General features: G+C 46.6%; 1 protein-coding gene across 1 annotated transcript in view; it reads left to right on the top strand.

Moving 5' to 3' along the window:
• Window positions 1-21,116, top strand: part of mettl15 (methyltransferase 15, mitochondrial 12S rRNA N4-cytidine) — a 126,899-nt gene that overhangs the window by 83,540 nt on the left and 22,243 nt on the right. Inside the window, exons 3-4 of the mRNA XM_061703103.1 lie at window positions 11,850-12,041; window positions 15,708-15,886. Coding sequence (XP_061559087.1) covers window positions 11,850-12,041; window positions 15,708-15,886 — 371 coding nt within the window. The remainder of the gene's footprint in view (window positions 1-11,849; window positions 12,042-15,707; window positions 15,887-21,116) is intronic.

The following is a 21,116-nucleotide window of genomic DNA, read 5'->3' as shown; positions in this document are numbered from 1 at the left end:
GATACCAAACACCAGGCAACGACTGGCACCGGGCATGGATCAACCAGGCATCCCCTTGCGATGCAAAGGAAAAAGAGTTTTAACAGAATACGTTTGTCCATTTGGCATATTTCTTTTAATGCTGTTGGTTTGGGTTTGGAGATTGTCTCCTTTGTTTTGAAAAAACAGTTTAATCTCTTTTCTGTCCCACCATCTTTTGCTCATGCCTTAAAATAGTACTCTCACCCGAGGCACAGGGTTTAAATTTTATTTACGGTAACTCGTGCCAGTTCACATCAGACACACTGTAATCTGGTAATTTTTTTTAATTTTAAGATTCTTTCATTTCTTTTCAAATCTATAATTGGTTTCACCCCTTCTTACCTGTCTGAGTTGGTCCATCCCGATGCTTCTGCCTGGTGCCTCAGGTCAGCTGACCAGTTCTTCTGGAAGTACAGAGGACAAAGCGTAAGCTCAGAGAGGATAGTGCTTTTTCTGTTGCAGGACCTCCCTCCGCACAAGCCCCCCTCACTGTCGATTTCTTCAACTCGTCTTTCAACTCCGCATGAAAGCCTGGAATTGTTTGAGAGTTGTTTTTGTTTTTAACTTATTTAATTATTTTATATCTTTGATTTGTATTTGTGTGCAGCACTTTGTTTCAGCTATGGTTGTTTTTAACGTGCTCTATAAATAAATTTGAGTTGAGTCTGTTTACATATGGAGCAGGTCTAGACCCACGCTACTTCACACATTAAAGAAAAACAACTCAACTGGCGACTTTAGTAATTATTTTTGTGTTGTGTTTTTAGAGAGCTTTAGATTTAAAAATCTGTGACTTTGCTTGGTCTGAGCACACTTATAGTCAAGTTTATTTGTAAAACCCTTAATCACAAAATAGTCTCAAAGGGCTTCACAGGCCCACAGTTAGCAATGATTGACAACATGCCCTAATCTAAAGCCCCCCCAATCGGGCAAGGAAAAACTCAAAACTCCATTTGGGGGAAAAAGGAAACCTTGACAAGGGACCGCTTAGACCAGTCTCTGTCTCACATGTCTCGGAAGAATAAGAAGTGCCACACTCCCAACCTCATGCCTGGCTGCGACTATAAGCGACAACATCTTTCATACCCAAATTGTTTGTTATTCCCCTCCTTGAGCCGTCACCTTATCGTGGTGGAGGGGTTTGTGTGTTACAATGATTCTAGGAGCTAACTTGTCTGGGGCTTTATGCCACTGGCAGGGTCACCCATGGCAAACAGGTCCTAGGTGAGGAACCAGACAAAACACAGCTCCAAAAAAACCCTATGACGAATACAATTAATGGATTCAGGTTTCCCTTGCCCGGACGCGGGTCACCGCGGCCCCCCTCTGGAGCCAGGCCTGGAGGTGGGGCTCGAAGGCGAGCGCCTGGTGGCCGGGCCTGCACCCATGGGGCCCGTCCGGGCACAGCCCAAAAGGGTAACGTGGGTCCCCCTTCCCATGGGTTCACCACCTGTGGGAGGGGCCATAGGGGTCGGGTGCAGTGCGAGCTGGGCGGTTGCCGTAGGCGGGGAACTTGGCGATCCGATCCCCGGATACAGAAGCTTGCTCTAGGGACGTGGAATGTCACCTCTCTGGCAGAGAAAGAGCCAGAGCTGGTATGTGAGGTCGAGAAGTTCCAACTAGATATAGTCGGGCTTGCCTCCACGCACAGCTTGGGCTCTGGTACCAGTCCTCTCGAGAGGGGTTGGACTCTCTTCCACTCTGGAGTTGCCCACGGTGAGAGGCGCCGAGCAGGTGTATAATACTTATTGCTCCCCGGCTCGGCGCCTGTACTTTGGAGTTCACCCCGGTGGACGAGACGGTAGCCTCCCTCCGCCTCCGGGTGGGGGTTAGGGTTAGGCTGACTGTTGTTTGTGCCTATGCACCAAACACCAGTTCAGAGTACCCACCCTTTTTGGAGTCCTTGGAGAGGGTGCTGGAGAGCGCTCCCGGTGGGGACTCCATCATTCTGCTGGGGGACTTCAATGATCACGGGGGCAATGACAGTGAGACCTGGAAGGGCGTGATTAGGAGGAACCCCTCCCCGAACAGAACCCAAGCGGTGTTCTGTTATTGGACTTCTGTGCTCATCACGGATTGTCCATAACGAACACCATGTTCAAGCATAAGGGTGTCCACACGTGCACTTGGCACCAGGACACCCTCAGTCGCAGTTCGATGATCGACTTTGTGGTCGTGTCATCGGACTTGCGGCCGCATGTCTTGGACACTCGGGTAAAGAGAGGGGCAGAGCTGTCAACTGATCACCACCTGGTGGTGAGTTGGCTCCGATGGTGGGGGAAGATGCCGCTCCGACGTGGAAGGCCCAAACGTATTGTGAGGGTCTGCTGGGAACATCTGGCGGAATCCCCTGCCAGAAAGAGTTTCAACTCCCACCTCAGACAGAACTTTGCTCATGTTCCGGGGGAGGCGGGGGACATCGAGTCCGAGTGGACCACTTTCCGCGCCTCCATTGCTGCGGCGGCCGACCGGAGCTGTGACCGTAAGGTGGTTGGTGCCTGTCGTGGCGGCAATCCCCGAACCCGTTGGTGGACACCAACGGTGAGGGATGCCGTCAAGCTGAAGAAGGAGTCCTATCGGGTCTTTTTGGCCTGTAGGACTCCTCAGGCAGCTGATGGGTACCGGCTGGCCAAGTGGAATGCAGCTTTGGTGGTCGCAGAAGCAAAAACTCGGGCATGGGAGGAGTTCGGTGAGGCCATGGAGAAAGACTTCCGGACGGCTTCGAGGAAATTCTGGTCCACCATCCGGCGTCTCAGGAGGGGGAAGCAGTGCACCATCAACACTGTGTATAGTGGGGATGGGGCGCTGCTGACCTCGACTTGGGACGTTGTGAGCCAGTGGGGAGAATACTTCGAAGACCTCCTCAATTCCACCAACACGCCTTCCCATGAGGGAGCAGAGTCTGGGTTCTCTGAGGCGGGCTTTCCTATCTCTGGGGTTGAGGTCACCAAGGTGGTTAAAAAGCTCCTCGGTGGCAAGGCCCAGGGGGTGGATGAGATTCGCCCGGAGTTCCTCAAGGCTCTGGATGTTGTTGGGCTGTCCAGGTTGACACACCTCTGCAATATTGCGTGGACATCGGGGACAGTGCCACTGGATTGACAGACTGGGGTGGTGGTCCCCCTTTTTGAGAAAGGGGACTGGAGGATGTGTTCCAACTACAGGGGGATCACACTCCTCAGCCTCCCTGGTAAGGTCTATTCAGGGGTGCTGGAGAGGAGGGTTCGTCGAGGAAGTTGAATCTTAGATTCAGGAGGAGCAGCCTGGTTTTCGTTCTGGCCGTGGAACAGTGGACCAGCTCTACACCCTTGGCAGGGTCCTCGAGGGTGCATGGTAGTTCGCCCAACCAGTCTACATGTGTTTTGTGGACTTGGAGAAGGCGTTCGACCGTGTCCCTCGGGGGGTCCTGTGGGGGGTGCTCTGGGAGTATGGGGTACTGAACCCCCTGATATGGGCTGTTCGGTCACTGTACGACCGGAGTCAGAGTTTGGGCCGCATATCCGGCAGTAAGTCGGACTCGTTTCCGGTGAGGGTTGGACTCCGCGAAGGCTGCCCTTTGTCACCATTTCTGTTCATAACTTTTATGGACAGAATTTCTAGGCACATCCGTGGCGTAGAGGGGGTCCGGTTTGGTGGCCTCAGTATTGCATCTCTGCTTTTTGCAGATGATGTGGTTCTGTTGGCTTCATCAAGCCGTGACCTCCAACTCTCACTGGAGAAGTTGGCAGCTGAGTGTGAAGCGGCTGGGATGCGAATCAGCACCTCCAAATCTGAGACCATGGTCCTCAGTCGGAAAAGGGTGGCGTGCCCTCTCCAGGTCGGGGATGAGATCCTGCCCCAAGTGGAGGAGTTCAAGTATCTTGGGGTCTTGTTCACGAGTGAGGGAAGAATGGAACGGGAGATCGACAGGCGGATCGGTGCCACGTCTGCAGTGATGCGGACTTTGTATCGATCCATTGTGGTAAAGAAGGAGCTAAGCCGAAAGGCGAAGCTCCCGATTTACCAGTCGATCTACGTTCCTACCCTCACCTATGGTCACGAGCTGTGGGTCGTGACCGAAAGAACAAGATCCCGGATACAAGCGGCCATAATGAGTTTCCTCCGCAGGGTGTCTGGGCTCTCCCTTAGAGATAGGGTGAGAAGCTCGGTCATCCGGGAGGATCTTAGAATCGAGCCGCTGCTCCTTCACATCGAGAGGAGCCAGATGAGGTGGCTGGGGCATCTGATTCTGATGCCTCCCGGACGCCTCCCCAGTGAGGTGTTCCGGGCACGTCCCACCGGGAGGAGACCCGGGGACGACACAGGACACGCTGGAGAGACTACATCCTTCGGCTGGCCTAGGAACGCCTCGAGATCCCCCCCGGAAGAGATGGATGAAGTGGCTGGGGAGAGGGAAGTCTGGGCGTCCCTGCTAAAGCTACTGCCCCCGCGACCCGACCTCGGATAAGCGGTAGAAAATGGATGGATGGATGGATGTTTGTTATTATTGATAATTTTCCCGCCTCTCTGGCATGGAAAGAGCTTAAGCTGTTGTGCAAGGTCGATAAATTCCGATTGGAAATTGTCTGGCAAACCTCCACACACAGCTTGGCCTCTGGTACCACTCTTCTCGAGATGGGTTAGACTCTCTTCCACTCTGGAGTTGCCCACGAGAGACGCCAAGCAGGTGTAGGCATACTGATTGCACCCCCCGGCTCGGTGCCTGTACGTTGGGGTTCACCCCAGTAGACGAAAGGGTAGCCTCCCTCTGCCTTTGGGTAGGGGGACGGGTCCTGACTGTTGTTTGTGCCGATGCACCAAACAGCAGTTCAGAGTACCCACCCTTTTTGGAGTACTTGGAGGGGGTGCTGGAGAGTGCTCCCACTGAGAACTCTCTCGGCCTGCTAGGGGACTTCAGTGCTCGCATGGGCAATGGCAGTGAGACCTGGAAGGGTGTGATTAGGAAGAGCGGCCCCCCTGATTAGAACCCGTGTGGTGTTCTGTTATTGGACTTCTACGCTTGTCACAAACTGTCCATAATGTACACCATGTTCAGACCTAAGGGTGTCCACATGTGCACGTTGGCACCAGGACACCATAGGCTGCAGTTCGATGATCGACCTTGTGGTTGTCTCATCGGACTTGCGCCACATGTCTTGGACACTCGGGTGAAGAGAGGGGCAGAGCTGTCAACCGACCACCACCTGTTGGTGAGTTGGCCCTGGTGGGGGTGGGTGGTGCCTGTCCTGGCGGCATCCCCGAACCTGTTGGTGGACACCAGCATTAAGTGATGCCATCAAGCTGAAGAAGTAGTCCTATTGGGCCTTTGTGGCCAGTGGGACTCCAGAGGCAGCTGATGGGTACTGGCCGGCTAAGTGGAATGCAGCTTTGGTGATCGCTGAGCCAAAAGCCCGGGCATTGGAGGAGTTTGGTGAGTCCGTGGAAAACAACTTTGGGGAAATTCTGGTCCACCATCTGACATCTCAGGAGGGGAAAGCAGTGCACCATCAAACTGTATATAGTGGGGAAGGGGGTGCTGCTGACCTCGACTGGGGACGTTGTGAGTCGGCGAGCCATATACTTTGAAGATCTCCTCAGATGTACTGACACGCCTTCCCAGGAGGAAGCAGAGTCTGGGGACACTGAAGCGGTTTCCCCTATCTCTGGGGTTGAAGTCACTGAGGTGGTTAAAAAGCTCCTCGGTGGCAAGAACCCAGGGGTGGATGTGATCGCTCTAGATGTTGTAGGGCTGTATTGGTTGACACGCCTCTGCAACATTGGCTGGACAATGGGGACAGCGCCTCTGGATTGGGAGACCAGGGTAGTGGTCCCTCTTTTTAAGAAGGGGGACCGGAGGGTGTGTTCCAACTATAGGGGGATCACACTCCTCAGCCACCCTGGTAAGGTCTATTCAGGGGTTCTGGAGAGTAGGGCCCCTCAGGAAGTGGAATCTCAGATTCAGGAGGAGCAGTGTGGTTTTCGGCCGTGGAACAGTAGACCAGCTCTTCACCCTCGCCAGGGTCCTCAAGGGTGCATGGATGTTCGCCCAACCAGTCAACATGAGTTTTGTGGACTTGGAGAAGGCTTTTGACCGTGTCCTTCAGGGAGTCCTGTGGAGGGTGCTCTGGGAATATGGAGTACCGGAACTCCCGATACGGGCTGTTCGGTCCCTGTAGGACCGTTGTCAGTGTTAAGCAGCTGGGATGAAAATCAGCACGTCCAAATCTGAGACCATGGTCCTCAGTCAGAAAAGGGTGACGTGCCCTCTCTGGGTCGAGGAAGAGATCCTGCCCCAAGTGGAGGAGTTCCTGTATCTCAGGGTCTTGTTCACGAGTGAGGGAAGAATGGAGTGGGATATCGACAGGCGGTTTGGTGCAGCTTCTGCAGTGATGTGGACTCTCTAGATCTGTTGTGGTAAAGAAGGAAAGGTAAAGCTCTCAATTTACCAGTCAATCTACGTTCCTACCCTCACCCATGGTCACAAGTTGAACAAGAACAAGATCGCAGATACAAGCGGCCGAAAGGCGATCCTCCGCAGGGTGTCCGAGGTCTCCATTAGAGATAGGGTAAGAAGCTTGGTCATCCGGGAGAGACTCAGAGTCCAGCTGCTGCTCCTCTGCAGAGAGAGTAGCCAGATGAGGTGACTCGGTTATCTGGTTAGGATGCCCCCGGGGGCCTCCCTGGTGAGGTGTTCCGGGCATGTCCCTCTGGGAAGAGGCCCGGGGACGATCCCGGACACGCTGGAAAGACTATGTCTCACGGCTGGCCTGGGAATGCCTCGGGATCCCCCCAGAAGAGCTAGACGAAGTGACTGGGAGAGGGAAGTCTGGGCTTCCCTGCTTCAGTTGCTACCCCCACAACCCTGACCTTGGATAAGTGGAAGTAAATGGGTGGATGAATATTCGCAGACTGTTTTTTTAGTCCGTGAACAAAGCCATAAAACATTTTAATCAAAGTTTGCCATTGCATAGGATAATGAAATAAACTTGCAACTGTGTTGTTCTGAGTACTGGATGCTGAGACTTCTAGTCTGTAAATTTTACCATTTACCATTTAGATAAGACAATACTGTAACAACCACTGGAAAATTGGTAGAAAAGGCTGGAGAGTATTTTTTTCCCCCCTTTAATGTAAAAATGGTTACTCCTGTTGCTTTCTTGTGCCATCATCTTTGATAACACAATGTTAAAAGGTCACATGAATTTTTCATGAGAGTGGCTGGAGGATTTTACCGTGCTTGGAAGTGACTGAGTATACATGGCTTTGCTCTGTCAGTTATTGGAAAGTCCTAATGGAATAGGTGAGGCAGATACAATGCTTCCAAAGAATATGAATATATGTTCATTTTTGAAATGTACAAGAGCAGAAGAATTAAAAGTGCACACTGCTACAACCCCCAACCCGCCCACCCCCATTAAATGTAGGGTCGGCAAGTAACTTAACAGCTTGTGGAGGCTCAATATGAAATAGACATTGTTGCAGTGCCATACATTCATTTTACAAGGTGTGCAATATGTTAATTAAAACTCAGAGATAAGTGGTATGGAAAATGGATGGATTGATGCAATCCTAGTTGATACTGCATGTTTATAAACTGTAGTGGTGTAATAGTTTATTACCTGCAGGACGCTGTTGGAAATTCAGCTACTGTGGGTCGAAGAAGAAGAGGTGGAAAGCGGGTTCTTTGGCAGAAAGCGAAGAGGAAAGCACAGAGCCTAGAACTGAATCTTGGGACTTTGAATGTTGGGAGTTTGACAGGAATATCTTGGGAGTTGGTTGACATGATGATTAGGAGAAAGGTTGATATATTGTGTGTCCAGGAGACCAGGTGGAAAGGCAGTAAGGTTAGAAGTTTAGGGGCAGGGTTTAAATTATTTTACCATGGTGTAGATGGGAAGAGAAATGGAGTCGGGGTTATTTTAAACGATTTGGCTAAGAATGTCTTGGAGGTGAAAAGAGTATCAGATCGAGTGATGAGGCTGAAACTTGAAATTGAGGGTGTTATGTATTATGTGATTAGTGGCTATGCCCCACAGGTAGGCTGTGACCAAGAGGTGAAAGAGAAATTCTGGAAGTAGCTGGACGAAGTAGTTCTGAGCATCCGATACACAGAGAGAGTCTTGATGTTGGTGAAGGAAATAGGGATGATGAAGAAGTGATGGCTAAGTACGGCATCCAGGAAAGAAACTTGGTGGGACAGATGGTGGTAGACTTTGCAAAAAGGATGCAAATAGCTGTAGTGAACACTTTTTTCCAGAAGAGGCAGGAACATAGGGTGACCTACAAGAGCAGAGGTAGAAGCACGCAGGTGGATTACATCTTGTGCAGACGATGTAATCTGAAGGAGGTTAGCGACTGTAAGGTTGTGGTAGGGCAGAGTGTGGCTAGACAGCATAGAATGGGGGTGAGTAAGATGACTCTGGTGGTGGGGAGGAAGATTAGGACGACAAAGGCAGAGCAGAGAACCATGTGGTGGAAGCTGAGACAGGACGAGTGTCGTGCAGCTTTTTGGGAAGAGGTGAGACAGGCTCTAGGTGGACATGAGGAGCTTCCAGAAGACTGGACCACTGCCAAGGTGATCAGAGAGGAAGGCAGGAGAGTACTTGGTGTATCTTCTGGCAGGGAAGGAGAGAAGGAGACTTGGTGGTGGAACCTCACAGTACAGGAAATCATACAAGGAAAAAGGGTAGCTAAGAAGAATTGGAACACTGAGAGGACCGAGGAGAGGCGAAAGAAATACATTGAGATGCGACACAGTGCAAAGGTAGAGGTGGCAAAGGGCAAACAAAAGGCATATGATGACATGTATGGCAGGTTGGACACTAAAGAAGGAGAAAAGGATCTATACAGGTTGTCCAGACAGAGGGATAGAGATGGGAAGGATTTGCAGCAGGTTAGGGTGATTAAGGATAGAGATGGGAAGGATTTGCAGCAGGTTAGGGTGATTAAGGATAGAGATGGAAATATGTTGACTGGTGCCAGCAGTGTGCTAGCTCGATGGAAAGAATACTTCGAGGAGTTGATGAAGGAGGAAAATGAGAGAGAAGGGAGAGTAGAAGAGGCAAGTGTGGTGGACCAGGAAGTGGCAATGATTAGTAAGGGGGAAGTTAGAAAGGCATTAAAGAGGATGAAAAATGGAAAGACAGTTGGTCCTGATGACATTCCTGTGGAGGTATGGAAGCATCTCGGAGAGGTGGCTGTGGAGTTTTTGACCAGCTTGTTCAATTGAATTCTAGCACGTGAGAAGATGCCTGAGGAATTGAGGAAAAGTGTGCTGGTGCCCATTTTTAAGAACAAGGGTGATGTGCAGAGCTGTGGGAACTGTAGAGGAATAAAGTTGATGAGCCACACGATGAAGTTATGGGAAAGAGTAGTGGAGGCTAGACTCAGGACAGAAGTGAGTATTTGCTCGCAACAGTATGGTTTCATGCCTAGAAATAGTACCACAGATGCATTATTTGCCTTGAGGATGTTGATGGAAAAGTACAGAGAAGGTCAGAAGGAGCTACACTGTGTCTTTGTAGCTCTAGAGAAAGCTTTTGACAGAGTACTCAGAGAGGAACTGTCGTACTGCATGTGGAAGTCTGGAGTGGCAGAGAAGTATGTTACAATAATACAGGACATGTACGAGGGCAGCAGAACAGCGGTGAGGTGTGCTGTCGGTGTGACAGACGAATTTAAGGTGGAGGTGGGACTGCATCAGGGATCAGCCCTGAGCCCCTTCCTGTTTGCAGCGGTGATGGATAGGCTGACAGATGAGGTTAGACTGGAATCCCCGTGGACCATGATGTTTTCAGATGACATTGTGATCTGCAGTGAAAGCAGGGAGCAGGTGGAGGAACAGTTAGAAACATGGAGGCATGCACTGGAAAGGAGAGGAATGAAGATTAGCCGAAGTAAGACAGAATATATGAATGAATGAGAGGGATGGTGGGGGAAGAGTGAGGCTACAGGGAGAAGAGATAGCAAGGAAGGAGGACTTTAAATAATTGGGGTCAACAGTCCAGAGCAATGGTGAGTGTGGTCAGGAAGTGAAGAAACGCGTCCAAGCAGGTTGGGACGGGTGGAGGAAGGTGTCAGGTGTGTTATGTGACAGAAGAGTCTCTGCTAGGATGAAGGGCAAAGTTTATAAAACAATGGTGAGGCCAGCCATGATGTACGGATTAGAGACAGTGGCACTGAAGAGTCAACAGGAAGCAGAGCTGGAGGTGGCGGAAATGAATATGTTGAGGTTCGCTCTCGGAGTGACCAGGTTGGATAAAATTAGAAATGAGCTCATCAGAGGGACAGCCAAGGTTCGATGTTTTGGAGACAAAGTTAGAGAGAGCAGACTTCGATGGTTTGGACACGTCCAGAGGAGAAATAGTGAGTATATTGGTAGAAGGATGATGAGGATGGAGCTGCCAGGCAAGAGAGCTTGAGGAAGACCAAAGAGAAGGTTGATGAATGTCGTGAGGGAAGACATGAGGTCAGTTCGTGTTCGAGAGGCGGATGCAGGAGATAGGCTTACATGGAAAAGGATGACACGCTGTGGCGACCCCTAAAGGGACAAGCCGAAAGGAAAAGAAGAAGAAGTGGTGTAATAGTTTAATATTGCACTGTATTTATACGAGATGTACCAGTCATAATGTGTACAATGTTACTACACTGAAGGGTGGCATTTCAACGTGCCCTACCAGGAGGTTTACATCATTGCTGGTGGTGCTCTTTTGGCCTTCTTATGCACGGATGTTACTAGTCAGTGAATTTTTATGATTATTATGATTATTATTACAATTATTCATTTTTAACATACAGTTCAGTGTAGTGAAAAGAAATTTGCCCCTTTCTCAAATTCTTGTTTTTTTTTATGTTTAAGATCATCAAATAAATGTAAATATCAGACAAAAATAACCCAACTAAACATAAAATGCATGTTTTAAATGATTTTAATTATAAAGGGAGAAAAAATAACTTTTGTAAGATAACTGGCCCTGTGTAATAAAGTAATTGTTAAATCATGACTTAACTGTGGTTAATTTCTTTGGGAAAGCTGGGTTCATTTTCACTGCCTACACCAAAGCCTGATTAACTCCAGATCTGTTCAATCAAGAAACCACTTAAATAGAATCTGTCTGGCAAAATGAAGTTGACCAAAAGATCTGAAAAAACTGAAAGAAAATGTCACGATCCAAAGAAATTCAAGAACAGATGAGAAATCAAGTAATTGACGTCTGTCTGTCTGGAAAGGGTCACAAAGCCTTTTCTAAAGCTTCAGTGAACTACGGTGAGAGCCATTATCCACAAATGGAGAAAACATGAAACAATAGTGAACCTTCCCAGGAGTGGCTGGCCTACAAAAATTACCCCAAGGGCCCAGCAACGACTCATCTAGGAAGCCACAAAGGAATCCAGGACAACATATAAAGAACTGCAGGCATCCTTGCCTCAATTAAATTCAGTGTTATTGGCTCAACAATAAGGAAGAGAGAGGCAAAAATGACATCCATGGCAGAGCTCCAAGGTGAAAACCACAGCTGACCAAAAAGAACATAAAGGCTTGTCTTTGAAAAAGAAAACATCTGAATGATTCCCTAGATTTTGGGGAGAATATTGAGAATATGGACTGACAAAAGTTGAACTTTTTGGAAGGTTTCTGTTTCTTCACATCTGGTGTAAATGTAACACAGCTTTTCACAAGAAGAACGTCATACCAACAGTCAAACGTGTTGGTAATGTGATAGTCCGGGGCTACCTGCTCTTTCAGGACCTAGGTGGCTTTCTGTGATTGATGGAACCATGAATTTTGCTTAGTGTCATATGAAAGTAATATCAAAATACACAACTAACTGATGATGATCTTCTCTCTCTAGTGACCGTGTAAAACCATTACTTGGACTATTCAGCGAGCTTGAAGCCCTGCTCGCTGGCATCAACGTTAAAGCCGGCAGTATTGATGCTGTCCTATTGGATGCTGGCTGTTCTTCCATGCAGATGGATCATGCAGAAAGAGGCTTCTCGCTCAGCAAGGATGGGCCCTTGGACATGAGAATGGATGGAGAGAGGTGACATTTTTATCATATTCAAAATTTACGGCAACAAACTATGTATCCAGACATACAATTTCTATATTTTAGTATTAAAAAACAAACAAACAAAAAGTTGAGAATTTAGTGAAGAACAGAACCAATAATCTTAATTTGAATCTCCACGAAAGGAATTTGTTCCAAAACAACGCTACAGGGAAAGAAAGAAGAAAAATGGTTACCTTGTTACCTCAAAGTGGTTTTCAGGCCACTTTGACAGAATCATTTGTCCTTTCTGATTGAAGTGGTGGATTTGGCATTCATGGTGAGACTTGAAAATGCCATAACAATAGCCCAACAAACAAAGGCTCTCAGAGAGTCAATAAGAAGACTCTTTATATTATACTTCATCAACTGATTTTTGAAAAAAAAAAAAAGATAATTATTTTTCCTGTCAGTAGTACGAGGCTCAGTGGTACATATATTACATACTGCACAAAATTACCAATTTTTAGGTAAATGGAACTTACTCCCCTCTTCCTTGTTCTGTATTCTGAGAGAGGTGAACACAAGAAGGAATACAAGGTCAATGATCAGAGTGGTATCGGGTATACTTTCTATGCTTATCAGGAGCGCTTAACATCTGATCCAACGTGGAAATAACAGGCCAACTTGTGTGAATTTAATTATAAAAGGTAATAATCCGGCTCTGTGTGTGCGCATTTATATGTATGCTTCTGTCAAGACAGTTGGAGGTTTTGGTGGATGGTACAGTGTTCCCTCGTTTTTCGCGGTTAATGGGGACCAGAAACCCCCGCGAAAGGTGAAAAACTGCAAAGTAGGATTTGAACCACCCCCCCCCCCGAGGAATTTTCGTGGATGTGTATGTGGGTACCAGAATGTTTAAAATATGTAAACAGTATTTATACTTTACATATTTGAGACAAAGATTACAACAGTACACATATTTACTTAAATCTTTAATTATGAAACCTTATACGGTAATTAACATTTATTATACAGTAATTAACATTCATCAACATTGCCTTCTGAGAGAGGCGAAGAGGCTTGTGTTGGTGGCGGAGGAGAGCCTCTCACTTGACTCGTAGATTCGTCAGGTTCGTCAGCACCTTCTTCAGCCTCTTCATTGTCGTCATCGGGCAAGATTTGGTCGAAGAGAGCTTTGGCCTTTGTCCTGATAATATTAGTGTCCAAATTCACTGTCTTTTCCCTGCAATCAGTAACCGACAATGTCAATGCAGCTTCCATTTTCACAATTCTCTTATTACGCGTAGTTATCACACGTTTCGCTTCCTTATTGAAGGTTATTGAAGCAGTTTTGCGGATGTTTGCTTCCTCTTTCTTTATGTACCGCACTGTAGATTCATTCACGCCATAATGGCGTGCCACAGATGCATAACTTCTGCCCTCTTTGATCAAATCTAAAAGTTTCACTTTTTTGCTGATGGTCATCATCTTCTTCTTCCTCTCGTGCGCACCGGAGGAAGCTTTCGCAGGGGCACAGCGCTTCGGCGGCATTGTAAGGGCTTAACTAATAAAAAAAAATATCACTAAAACAAAAAAAGTTATTGCAACCACAACAGCGTGGACGAGACTGGCGAGACACAACAAGGAAAGATGCTGGGTTAGGCTGCGATGATGCGCAGCCAATCAGCTCACGGGATAAATCCACTCGTGCTCTCATTGGTCGAAGTCGTGCCGGGAACCAATCACGCACATTGTATGAGTGCCCGTACAGTACAGGCATGTCCATAGCCTCTGAGTCAACTTATCTCTTTGTTTGGCATGCAGGGAAACGTTCTCTCGCGCGCACCAACATGAAACAACGCGTCTTTCCGCAATATGGTTGCCGATATGGCTCTATTTCTTTTTTTTTTTATTTCTTTTTTTTTTTTAATGAATATTTTGGAAAAACTCGCGAAGCACTGAAGCCACAAAGCGCGAAGTGGCTAGGGAACACTGTATTGTCATTATTTTAATGCGTTCATCCACTATTAAGAAGAAGAACAAGAAACATTTATTTATGTAGATGCTTTGTGCTTTGGCATCCTTTTGAAATATGGAAAGTGTAGCCTATGTATGTACAGTATATGGATTTTCAGGGGACATATTACAGAACATTTACTTTCTAATGGTTTCTATATGAATACAGTAGTTGAGTCTCTGGAGTGCCTGCCCACCCTTCAAGAGTGAAATTAGACAACCAAGTAAATCGTTCCTTATCTGCCTAGTTCTGAGAATGTGTCTGTAAATGAGGTGTACTGCACTTCTGCTCATTTAGATAATGACCAACCCCACATCGAGTTTCTCTGCCAATGAAATTATCAACTTGGCTGGGCATTGTTCATTGTTCAGCCATTTCCAAGTGACGGCCTACTGTAAAACAGTATTATGCACCACCATGTAGAAACACCTGTCATTGTAAAGCCAAAGGGTAAGCAGAGCTGCATTGAGTCTTGTTGGATGCACGGATTAGCGTTTGCTGACTGCGTTAGCTTCTGATAAACTGCACATTATTTGTTTACTCTCTGAAGTTGTTGACAGAATGGCACTCGGGGCTATTTTTGTCTGGCAATGTGTCCATGCGCCATATACACACAGTGTAGTATATGAAGTATTGTCTCCACGAGTGCAAAACTTTTATTGTCTTAATCGCCGCGCACTTTTTTCGTAGGGATGAGCAAGTACTGATACTGGCCGTTTTTCAAGTTATCAGGTACTCGTGAAGGCTGCCGATAGCAGTCACCAATACCCTAAGGCAAAAAAAAAAAAAAACAATCTGCCATTAAGTCCTCATCGCAAGTAGTTAGCGCTACACTGCGACGGTGTTATGACACATGTTCCAAGCAGACCAGGAGAAGCTAATGCAAGCCTGTACCTCTAGTATACTTGGCTATTGTAATGGTCTTATGACTGGACTCCCCCAAAAGAGCATTAAACAGCTGCAACTCATTCAGAATGCTGCAGCTCGGGTTCTGACCAGAACTAAGATATCAGTTATTACTCCAATTCTTATGTCTCTACACTGGCTCCCAGTCACCAATACAATAGACTTAAGTTCTATTACATGTCTCTCAATCACCAAATGGTTCAGGTCATGAATACATTAAAGAAAAGCTAATGGAATATAAACCCAGTAGAGCTCTGAGATCTACAGACTCAGGTCCAGAGTCCAAAGCAAACATGGTGAAGCAGGATTTAGCTCTACAAACAATGGAATAAGTTGCCAACAGATGTGAAGTCAGCCCTATGTGTCAATGTTTTTAAGTCCAGGTTAAAAACTATTCTTTTTCTCATGCTTGAGCATTTTAGAACTATTACAGAGCATTTAGATTTTTTAATGCTCTTTCTTGCACTATGTTTTTAGTAATTTTAGTCTTTGTTTTTTTAATGCTTTTAAGCTGTTTTTTACTTTTCTGTTCTTAGTATTGCTTATGGTTTTAATCATGTAACGAATACAAAGTTACCTTTTTTATGAAATATGGTATATAAATACATTTGCCGAGCCTTGCCTTTTCCCCACCTAACATCATCATGGTTCATCATTTTGACCCCTCGCAAATCGTTGTCGTGATGACTATCAGCCATCAAGGTTTTCAGCTGTATCTCACACTTGGCAGGATTCACTGCTGTCAGCAACAAGGTGACGTCGCCAACTTTAATTGGTCTTCCCTTTGTGCGTAGGTTCTCCGACATGCCCTGTGCTGCTGACGTGGTGAATACCTTAGATCAACTGGCTCTTGCGTCTATCCTCAGTGCTTATGGTGAGGAGCGACATGCCAGGAAAATAGCTTCAGCCATTGTGGAGTCACGCCGTGTCAACCCCATCACCCGGACACAGCAGCTTGCAAGTGTGGTAGCAGGTAGCGAGACATAATCCTGATAAATTCCCAGTTTTCTGAAGGCTGTAACGGCATGAACCACAGGTTGTGTTCAAAGCCCTTTCCCAATGGGAATTTTCAGCTCGCATGAGCAGTGATCACTCAAATGTCTTCCCTCTGTTTTGTGTCTGTCCTTTTCTTTTTTCTAAATAGCAATGGCATAAAGGCATGAGTCTGAAAGAAATTGTCAATGCCATCAAATTAAACTTCCCTACAGTGGACATTTTAAATAGGTACAGTACTGAGAAAAAGTATTGTACTATGTTTTTGTGTTTGTACATGGTGTCTGGAGCGTTCCAGACAGCGCCATTCAGCTCGACTGGCTAGCATGCTACCGAGTGGGCAGAACTCTCGCAGGAGGTAAGACTCGCAGCAGCGGACTGTGTGTTTACATCAGTAATGCCCGGTGCCGGGACGCTATCTTGGTCAGTCAACAATACATACCACTACTGGAGTTTATGGCTCTGAAGTGCCGGCTGTTTTATTTACCGAGGGAATTCACTGCCATACTGCTTGTGGCAGCCTATATTCCGACAAACTCCAGCAATAACAGGAGTGAAGCGCTAATTAAGCTATACCATATCAGTGAACAGCTGACGGCCCACCGAGATGCTTGCCTCATCCTAACTGGGGACTTTAACAATGCTGACCCCAAACTCCTAAACCCCTAAACTCTCCTCAAACATTGACTTTCCAACACGGGGAAATAACACTCTGGACAAGGTTTTTACCCCCCTGAGAGGGGCCTACAATGCCTTGCCCTCCCCCACCACGGCGCCTCAGACCATCTCACTGTTATGCTAATGCCAGCTTACAGACCACTGGTTAAAGTCTCCCAACCAGTTAGGAAACAGGTACGAGTTTTTCCAGAAGGGTCCCTTGAGGCACTTAGACTGTTTTTCCACCACAGACTGGACCATGTTCAAACAGGCTGCCACCTACAACTCCATCTTCGCTCGGTTTGAGGCACACAGCAGCACCCTGCACACAAGACTCCACCTCCTCCTGGTGACCAAGTGCTGACACTGACCCGGGACATTGTGAAAAGATCTCTTGATAGGATCAACACACGAAAAGCTCCGGGCCCGGATAACATACCTGGTCGTGTTCTGAGGAGCTGAACTCACAGATGTCTACACTGACATCTTCAACACCTCCTTGAGTCAGGGTGTTGTCCCCACATGTTTCAAAGCCACCATCCCGGTCCCAAAGAAGTCGTCTCCCTCCTCCATCAATGACTACTGTCCAGTAGCGCTCATTCCCATCCTGATGAAGTGCTTCGACCGGCTAGTCATGTACCATGTCAAGTCCCCCCGCCCGTCATCCTTGGACCCCTTCCAGATCGGTCCACCCGGTCCACCAATGATGCCGTCTCCACCGCCCTCCACTCTTCCCTCACACACCTGGACTCTATGGACTCATATGTCAGAATGCTGTTCATAGACTTCAGCTCGGCATTGAATACCATCATCCCTCAACAACTGATCTACAAACTGGACCACCTGGAACTCAACACTTCGATGTGCAACTGGCTGCTGGACTTTCTGACAGGGAGACCGCAGGCAGTACGGGTCGGCAGCATCACATTCAGCACCATCACTCTGAACACAGGGGCCCCTCAAGGTTGTGTGTTGAACCCACTCCTCTTCACCCTGCTGACCTATGACTGCATACCGACATCAGCTCCAACCTCTTTATCAAGTTTTCTGACGACACAACTGTGGTGGGTTTCAACACCAACGGGGACGAGACAGACTACAGGAGTGAGGTGAGCCGCCTGGCCAGGCGGTGCACAAATAACAATCTCTCCCTGAATGTGGAAAAAATGTGGAAAAAAACGAGAAGAAGAAATGAGAAGATTGTTGGTGCGCCTAGAAATTCTGTCCATAAAAATTATAAACAAAGGGCAGCCTTGGCCCTTTGGCGGAGTCCAACCCTCACCGGAAACGAGTCCGACTTACTGCCGGATATGCGGACCAAACTCTGACTCCGGTCGTACAGGGACTGAACAAATCCACAAAACACATGTAGACTGGTTGGGCGAACTCCCATGCACCCTCGAGGACCCTGCAGAGGGTTTAGAGCTGGTCCACTGTTCCACGGCCAGGACGAAAACCACACTGCTCCTCCTGAATCTGAGATCCTCTGTATGTGTTACGCATATTTATGAATTGACAATCAAAGTGTATAAGGAAGAGACCTGGCAAAAATGGCATCCAGTGCAGACTTCCAAGGCACAACCCACTGCTGATCAAAAAGAACATAAAGGCTCGTCTTACTTTAAAAAAATAAATAAATAAATAAAATCGGAACGATCCCCAAGACTTTTGGGAGATTATTATATGGACTGACATGATGAAAGTTGATCTTTTTGGAAGGTGTGTGTGTCGTTACATCTGGCATAAATGTAGCACAGCATTTCAGAAAAAGAACATCATACCAACAGTCAAACATGGTGGTGGTAGTATGATGGTCTTGGGCTGCTTTGCATCTTCAGGACCTGGACAGCTTGCTGTGATTGATGCAACCATGAATTCTACTCTTTAACAGTAAATCCTGAAGGAGAATGTTCAGCCATCAGTTTATGACCTCAAGGTGAAGCGCACTTGGGTTCTGCAGCAGGATAACGATCCAAAACACACCCGCAAGTCAACTTATGAATGGCTTGAAAAAACTAAATTGTTTTGGACTGGCCTAGTCAAAGTCCAGACTTCAGTTTGATTGAAATGTAGTGGAATGACCTTAAAAAGTCAGTTCATGCACGAAAACCCTCCCATTTTTGCTGAATTTAAACAATTCTGCAAGGAAGACTGGGCCATAATATCTCCACAGAGATGTGAAAGACTCATTGCCAGTTGTAGAAAACGCTTTATTTCAGTTGTTGCTGCTGAGGATGGCCCAACCAGTTATTAGGTTTAGGGGGCCATTACTTTTTCTCACAGGGCCAGGTAACTTTAAATTGTTTTATGTTTACCCCTTAATAAATGAATTCACCTATTAAAAACAGCATTTTAAGTTTGCTTGGATCATATTGGTCTGATATTCATATTTGTTTGATGATCTTTAACATTAAAGTCGGGAAACTATGCAAAAATATTATAATTTGAGAAGAGGACCAATACCTTTTCACGACACTGTGTATCATCTTGCTTTCTTCTATTGAAAGATGCTGTCACACTCATGTAAATAGAGCTAGCCAATAGAGATGTTTTTTTCCATGCCATATACCCCTGCTTCCTTCTTGTCTCCTTACTCACATGCATGCAAAAACACCTGACAGTAATGGTAACACATACAAGCTCATGCAAATTTGTTTGTTTCTTCACTGATTCCCCCCTTTTATTTATATGCCTCCAATATTTGAGGTTCTGAATGAGTGAAATATTGTCGTCAATACTTATTGCAGAGAGCAGCATGTACGTCAGCATCACCCTGGGAGAACAGGTGTGGGTAAGAGCAGCCGTCTGATCTCTTTTGAAGAGCAACAGCAAATCACTGCCTCTGCTTATTTGAAACAATCCAAACTTTATTGACGCAAGTAGCACCGGGGGCTCTGTGCCCAGTTGTGCCACAAATGCTGACAAGAAAAAATTTCATTTGAGAGGAAATAACACATTTATGAAATTGCGCTTGTGCACCTGAACCCAACTATCACATGTATAAACAACATGAAATTCAGACTCTGTGACTACTCATGGTGAGTTTTGTTTCCTTTTTTTTTTCATTTATTGCAACATTTTCTTGCTCTAGAAGAAAATTCAAGTTGTTTTCTTCAGCTAAAAGGAATACAGTGAATACCACTGATTGAAAATAAAAGCCGTATGAGACAACATGGCAAACATTTTCAATTAGCCTGATTTGCATTCACAAGGTCCAGCTGTTTACTAAACGTCATGTGGTTTAAAATAGTTTGATTGGTCATTTTTTTTTAATATCAACTACCTGCAGTGTCAATAACAACTACATAGCAAAAGTAGAAATGTAAGGGGGAAAAAAGGAAAATAGCAAAGCTCATTTCCAACAAATTCCATTTTGCATGCATTTTAAATATATTCTAAATGTTTCTGTTATTGTTTTATCATTATTTTTAATTCAGTACTTACAAGCACATCACGTTTTCAGCTTTTTAAAACGTATGGCATTACATGGGGATAAGAGTTGTGGATGTGTGTGTGGCCTTGTACTCATAAATAAAATGTCACATTGACAAATTTGAAGTGGTACGATGGAACGTGTCTCACACATCTGCCTCACAGTCAAGATTCATGGTTTGAAAAAGCTCGGCCATTTCTCTGTGGAGTTTGCTTTGCTTGCGTCAAAGTTCTTTGCGTACTACAGTTTTCTCCCACGTTCACTAAGCATGCATGCCTGGTTAGTCAACTCTAAAGTGCTCATATTTGTGAAAGTGAGTGTGAATGGTTGTCATTTGTGAGGTTTAAGATTTTTCTATAGATGTACGGTAGCCAACAGGATGAAGACAGGCTTAAGCAACGAGACGTGGAAGGGTGGATGAATTTTCAAGGACAGTGGAAGCTTCAACCGGACGGAAGTGGGATTGATTATTTGGTAATCGGGAAAGGACCTATGAAACGGGGAGTGAGCTTACGCGATTCAGTCTGAAGTGGGAGGTCGTGAGAAGAAAGCCAGACAGATTGATCCACCTTGTATTCGGGCGTCGGGGAGCGATGACGGTCCGCGAGTTGTTTGTTGCGTGCGGCGGACCGGGTCAATGCCGCACGGACGTCATTCCATACATCCCAGATCCGCTGGAGATGATCCTTGACTGCGGGTACAGCCACTGCCAGTGCCGCTTGAACAATGGCGGTTGGTAACCATAGCAAGCCATGAATGGGGACATACCGGTAGCGGAACAGGTGAAGGAGTTGTGGGCGTACTCAATCCACGGGAGGAATGAGCTCCAGGAGGAGGGGTTGCATGCGGCAACACAACGGAGGGCTGATTCCAGGGATGGGTTTTCCCGCTCCGTCTGGCCGTTGGTCTGCGGATGATATCCCAATGACAAGCTGGCTGCTGCGCCCACCGCTTTACAGAATTCCTTCCACACCAGGGATGAGAACTGCGGACCTCTGTCAGAGACAATATTGATGGGAATACCGTGGAGTCTAAAGACATGCTGGACAAGGAGGTCAGTAGTTTCGAAGGCGGATGGTAGCTTTGGGAGAGGTATGTAATGGACAGATTTGGAAAAACG

Source organism: Phycodurus eques, chromosome 2 (genome assembly GCF_024500275.1).
Source record: "Phycodurus eques isolate BA_2022a chromosome 2, UOR_Pequ_1.1, whole genome shotgun sequence".
Taxonomy (NCBI): Eukaryota; Metazoa; Chordata; class Actinopteri; order Syngnathiformes; family Syngnathidae; genus Phycodurus; species Phycodurus eques.
The sequence above is the reverse complement of the archived record's forward strand: the minus strand, read 5'-3'. Positions and strand labels throughout refer to the sequence as shown.